Source organism: Emiliania huxleyi (assembly GCF_000372725.1).
Source record: "Emiliania huxleyi CCMP1516 unplaced genomic scaffold EMIHUscaffold_315, whole genome shotgun sequence".
Lineage (NCBI taxonomy): Eukaryota > Haptophyta > Isochrysidales > Noelaerhabdaceae > Emiliania > Emiliania huxleyi.
The window spans coordinates 127,291-133,000 of record NW_005199641.1 but is presented as its reverse complement, the minus strand read 5'-3'; the positions used below and the strand labels follow the sequence as shown (position 1 = coordinate 133,000).

At 66.6% G+C, this 5,710-nt stretch overlaps 1 protein-coding gene across 1 annotated transcript in view; it reads right to left on the bottom strand.

Moving 5' to 3' along the window:
* The window catches only part of EMIHUDRAFT_469724 (hypothetical protein), a gene marked incomplete at both ends in the record, with an annotated part of 23,973 nt that extends 19,927 nt beyond the window's left edge, over window positions 1–4,046 (bottom strand). Inside the window, 9 exons of the mRNA XM_005774297.1 lie at window positions 109–279; window positions 369–617; window positions 686–903; window positions 1,150–1,464; window positions 1,610–1,693; window positions 1,919–2,281; window positions 2,682–2,759; window positions 3,200–3,340; window positions 3,510–4,046. Coding sequence (XP_005774354.1) covers window positions 109–279; window positions 369–617; window positions 686–903; window positions 1,150–1,464; window positions 1,610–1,693; window positions 1,919–2,281; window positions 2,682–2,759; window positions 3,200–3,340; window positions 3,510–4,046 — 2,156 coding nt within the window. The remainder of the gene's footprint in view (window positions 1–108; window positions 280–368; window positions 618–685; window positions 904–1,149; window positions 1,465–1,609; window positions 1,694–1,918; window positions 2,282–2,681; window positions 2,760–3,199; window positions 3,341–3,509) is intronic.
* Between the last annotated feature and the right edge of the window lie 1,664 nt (window positions 4,047–5,710).

Genomic DNA, 5,710 nt, shown 5'->3' with positions numbered 1-5,710 from the left:
CCAGCCGCGGCACGACCGTGTACAGCCGATACGCCTCCATCTCGGCGCGCCTGCGAGCAAGGCCCCGAGACGGGTCCCCGAGGAGGGGCGCGGGTGCAGCGGGCGCACCCTCCTCCCTCGGCGCGCATGAAGCGGACGAGCCCGTTTGCGGCGGCAAGGATCCACTTGTCCATCAGGTTTGCCGAGCCGAGCGCCTCGCCGACGCTCGGCTCGAAGCTGGCGCCCTCCCTCGCCTCGGCCGTGCGCACCGACGCGACCAGCAGCCGGTAGGCGTGGTACCTGCTCGCGGCCGGAGGGCGTGAGCATTGCGCTCGCGGCGGGCGGGCGCGGCGGGCGGGCGCGGCGCGCGCCAGGGGAGGAAGATCGACTTGAGGTTCTGCATGACGCCCGCCTCGCGGAAGCAGAGGTCCTCGGCGTGCACGACGGGCGAGTTGATCAGGTAGAGCCGCAGCGCGTCCGCGCCGTACGAGTCGATCACGAGGACGGGGTCGGGGTAGTTCTTCTTGCGCTTGGACATCTTTTGGCCGTCGGCCGCGAGCACAAGCCCGTTGCAGATCAGGTTCTTGAAGGCGGGCTTGTCGAAGAGGGCGGTCGAGAGCACCATGAGGGTGTAGAACCTAAAAAAGAAATATGGGCATCCAGAAGAAATACGGCCCGAGCGAGGGGGGGTCGGACATGTCGAAACCAGCCGCGTGTCTGGTCGATGCCCTCGGCGATGAAGTCGGCCGGGAAGGAGGCCTCGAACGTCTGCTTGTTCTCGAAGGGGTAGTGCTGCTGCGCGTACGGCATCGAGCCCGACTCGAACCAGCAGTCGAAGACCTCGTCGACGCGCTTGAGGGTGCCCTTGCCCTGCTGCGAGGGGAGCTCGATGTGGTCGAGGAACTCGCGGTGTAGGTCGCTCACCTGTTCACACCCTCCAGCGCTGTGAAGAGACCTTCGACCCCCGGCCACCTCTCCCGCAAAGGTTGAGGGGCCAGGGGTGGAGGGATAGGGGGCGCGGGCGGGAGCGTAGGCGGGGGAGGTGGTGGGGTGCCGGGTTAGGGGTAGGGTTGGAATTAGGGTCAGGGTCAGGGTTGGGGTTAGGGTTGGGGTTGGGCTTGAGGTTGGGATTGGGGTGAGGGTTAGGGTTAGGGTGAGGGTTAGGCTCACCGCCACGCCAGAGAGCCGCTCAAGCTCCTCCTTGGAGCCGACGACGACGATCTCCTCGCCGTCGTCCGAGACCCACATCGGGATCGGCGTCCCCCAGAAGCGGTTGCGCGAGACGGCCCAGTCGCGCGCGTTCTCGAGCCAGTTCTGGAAGCGCTTCTCCCGTACGTGGCCCGGCACCCAGTACGTCTGCTTGTTGTTGGCGATCAGCTTCTCCTTGATGGCCTCGACCGCCACGAAGGTGCCCGGGACGGCGCGGTAGATGAGGGGCGTGTCCGAGCGCCAGCAGAAGGGGTACGAGTGGTTGATGACGTCCACCTATGTGCCCGTGCGCTACCTCGTGCTCCTTCTCTTCCTCGCCCTCGGGGGGCGGCAATGGTCTTCCCCCATCCTCTCCAAGCCGGAGATGGTGCCCACCCCACCACACCCGCCCACCCGCCCACCCGCCCGCCACCCCACCCACCTTGATGATGCGCCCCTGCGCCTTGAGGTGAGCGATGATGTGCTTGTCCGCCTCCTTGACGCCCAACCCCCGCCACTCGGGCACCTGCAGCGCGACACGCACAAGCGTCGGGGTGCGAGCACGGCGGCGTGCAATCGCAGGCCTGCGTCTCGCGGGACAACGAGAGCTGCGAACACGGCCGAGAGCAGCCGAACCCGCCTCGCCCCTCTGGCTCCCGCCCAGGAGGAGGCAGGGACGCGGAGTCGAGCATCTGGGCGAGCATCTGGCTGCGCATCTAGCATCTGGCTGCGCATCTAGTGCGCGGGGCACCTCGTCGCTGAACCGCCCGTCCGCGTCGACGGGGCAGACGAGGGGCTCGCCGCGCCGGATCACTCCGTGCTCGAGGCACGCCTTGTAGTCCTCCTCGCCAAAGGCGGGTGCGCAGTGCACGATGCCGGTGCCCGAGTCATCGGTGACGAAGCCGCCCGTAATGACGCGGAACGCGCCGGACGCGCGCCGCGCCTCGAAGTAGCCGAAGGGCGGCGCGTACTCCACGCCCGCGAGCGCCGAGCCCTTCATCCGCTCGACCTCGCTGAACTTCTTGCGCGCGTCGGCCGCCTTCTTCGGGTTTGCGAGCTCCGAGTAGAGCTGTACCAGCCGCGTCGCCAGCAGGATGTACACCGCGCCGGTCGCCTGAGGCGGGGCGAGGGGAGGCGAGGGGAAGTGAGGCGAGGCGAGGGGAAGGGAGGGGCGGTGAGGCGAGGCGAGGCGGGGCGAGGGGAAGCGAGGCGGGGCGAGGCGAGGGGAAGTGAGGGGAGGCGAGGCGAGGGGAGGTGAGGAGAGGCGGGGCGAGGCGAAGTGGGGCGAGGGGAACTGCTCTCCGCACGCTGGCCGGGCCGCGCGCGTGTGTGTGTCTGTGTCTGTGTGTGCGTGAGCGTGCATGCGTGCGTGTGCGCGCGCGCGCGCGCGTGTGTGTGTGTGTGTGTGTGAGCGTGCGTGCGTGCGTGCGTCAGCTCACGCGCATGGGCGCATCTCGGCTGCCTCTCGGCGCCTCTCGGCGCCTCTCGGCTCCTCTCGGCCCCTCTCAACTCGCCTCCTCGCGGATGCGCACGTACTCGAGCTCCGGGTTGACGCAGAGGGCGAGGTTGGACGGCAGCGTCCACGGCGTCGTCTGCGCGGGAGGGCGGGCTCAGCGCCGAAGGGAGGCGAGAAGAGATGGAGAGAACGAGGTGCGGCGGCCAGAGTCACACCTCGGCTGCACCTCGGCTGCACCTCGGCTGCACCTCGGCTGCACCTCGGCTGCACCTCGGCTGCACCTCGGCTGCACCTCGGCTGCACCTCGGCTGCACCTCGGCTGCACCTCGGCTGCACCTCGGCTGCACCTCGGCTGCACCTCGGCTGCGCCTCGGCTGCGCCTCGGCTGCACCTCGGCTGCGCCTCGGCTGCACCTCGGCTGCACCTCGGCTGCACCTCGGCTGCACCTCGGCTGCACCTCGGCTGCACCTCGGCTGCACCTCGGCTGCATCTCGGCTGCATCTCGGCTGCATCTCGGCTGCGCCTCGGCTGCATCTCGGCTGCATCTCGGCTGCGTCTCGCGGGTGACAGTGGCACCGTCCAGGCGAGGAAGGATGCCCCCTCCTCGCCGAGCAGCGGGAAGGTGACGACGACGGCGGGGTCGGAGACGTCCTTGTAGTTTTGCTGCACCTCGAAGTTGGAGAGCGGCGTGTTGAGCGCGCACGAGTAGGGCATCACCTGCAGCGGCGCGCAGGCGCGAGGGATGAGGGCGAGGGGCGAGGGTGAGGGGCGAGGGCGAGGGGCGAGGCACGTGTCCACCCTCACAGAGGTGGTGATGGGAGAGCCGAGGCGTCGGCACTGTGCCGCGAGTGCCTCGGAGGGCGGGGCGTCCCGCGGCGATCCTCACCTTGAAGCCGCGGTAGACATACCCCTTCTCGTGCAGCTGCTGGAAGACCCACCACACCGTCTCCATGTACGACAAGTCCATCGTGCGGTACCCGGTGGAGAAGTCGATCCACCGGCCGACGCGGCCGACCGTCACCTCCCACTCCTTGGTGTACCGCCCCACGATGGCGCGGCACTCGTCGTTGTACGTCGCGATTCCCATGTCGAGCACGTCTTGCCGCCCCTTGACGTCGAGCTTCTTGTCAATCTCAAACTCGACCGGCAGGCCGTGGCAATCCCAGCCGAAGCGACGCGGCACGTGGTGACCGGTCTGGTGCGCGTACCGGCAGACCACGTCCTTGATGGTGCCGGCCAGGATGTGGCCGTAGTGCGGCAGCCCGGTCGCAAACGGAGGGCCATCGTAGAACGAGAACGGCGGCCGCCCCTCGGAGAGCCGGACCGACTCGTGGAACGTGTCGTTCTGTTTCCAGTACTCGAGGATCTCCTCCTCCCCCTTTGGGAAGGAGAAGCGCTCAGGCACCTCCTCGAGCCGTGGCATGGCCAGCGGGGAGGGGCAGGATGCCAGAAGAAATCTGTTTTGAGGTGATCCGGCCCTGGATGTGAGGTTAATGACTGCACTCCAAGTGCTCCAAGTGCTCCACAAGTGTTCGAAGAGAGAGTGGACCTGAGCAACGATATGACTTGGCGGCAAAGGATACCCATCACTGAGCCGACGATGCTATGGGTAGCCCCAGGGTGGCGCCCACCCCCATACCCTCAGGCACTTGCCTGCGCCCTGGCCGCGCATGCCGCGCACGCCCGCGCACGCCCGCGCACGCCCGCGCACGCCCGCGCACGTGCGCGCACGTGCGCGCACGCGGCACTACGCTGCACCACGCAGCACTACGCGCCCGCCCGCGCACGTGCGTGCACGCCCGCGCACGTGCGCGCACGCCGCCCGCGCGCACGCTGCACTACGCGGCACTGCCCAGGTTCCCTCACGCTCAGATTCCCTCACGCTCAGATTCCCTCACGCTCAGATTCCGTGAAAGGGGGTGCCGAGGTATGCCGCAGGCCGGGATGGAGTGAGATCTTGCGGGGCAGGGCGTGGGCTAGCGCGTGTGAGGGCGCAGGCAAGTGGCCAAGTGCCCGAGGGTATGGGGGTGGGCGCCACCCTGGGGCTACCCGTAGCATTGAATTTGTCGGCTCAGTGATGGGTATCCAAATGATCGCAGTGGGCGTCAGAAGAGTCGTCGCTTGCGCGAGGAGAGCTCGATAAACTCGAGGGGCCAAAATATGCCGCGAGGAGGGCAGTCGGCAGAGTTGCGCCGAAAGGCGGGAGAAGCCGCGAGAGCAAGGGATCGGCAGGCGGCGGCGGCGTCGCAGGACGAGGCAGACGAGAGCGACGCGAGAGAGGAGGAAGCGACAGGAGGGAGAACGACGAGAGTGGGACGGACCGCGAGGACCGAGGTGGCATGAAGGTTGCAGCGAGAATCGGCGAGGGACTGCGAAGGGAGATAGAAAGAGGCAGACGACCAAGGGTTGGGGTGGGCGACGGCTAGCACCACACTCCTCTCCTTAAAATCCCTGTGTGGTGGCGGCGTGCCGTCCTCCCATCCCTCCCTTGGGTTGTCTGCTTTCTTTCTTTTAACAAACCCTTCAGCCCCCTCCAGCTGCGTACTGATGACTCAATACGGCTAAATCTGCTCGTACAGGCGGCGCCTTTCGTGGGTGGGGGGGGGGTCGACACAAATTGGCCGTAGACATCTGTCTGCTGAGAACTATACTGCATGCAGCATGCGGAGAGAGAGAGAGAGAGATTTTGTTGTTTTTTGTTGTGCACATGACATGCACAACAATCAACATGCACATGCATGAGCATGTACATGTGCTCGTGGCCGTCAAGCGTCATCGGTCATCCGGCTCATCTCATTCGCCTTCCTGGGACCCAGTGCTGCCTTCTGACTGTCTCTCACTTCTCGACTGTGTCTGTGCTTGTGCGTCTTTGGGCAACGGCGGTCTCTCGGGTGTGAGAGGGTCGGGGGTCGCCCCCCCTGGCCCCCCACCAAAACCACTTTGTGTTTGATTGTGGAGACGTTTACCTTTACCTTACCTTTCCTCTCCCACCCACCAACATCTTTGCCAAAATCCCAGTTGATACTGTCCTCGCAGGGGGCGTGACCACGCGCTGTTCACACCTCACACCGTGAGAGAGCAGGATCA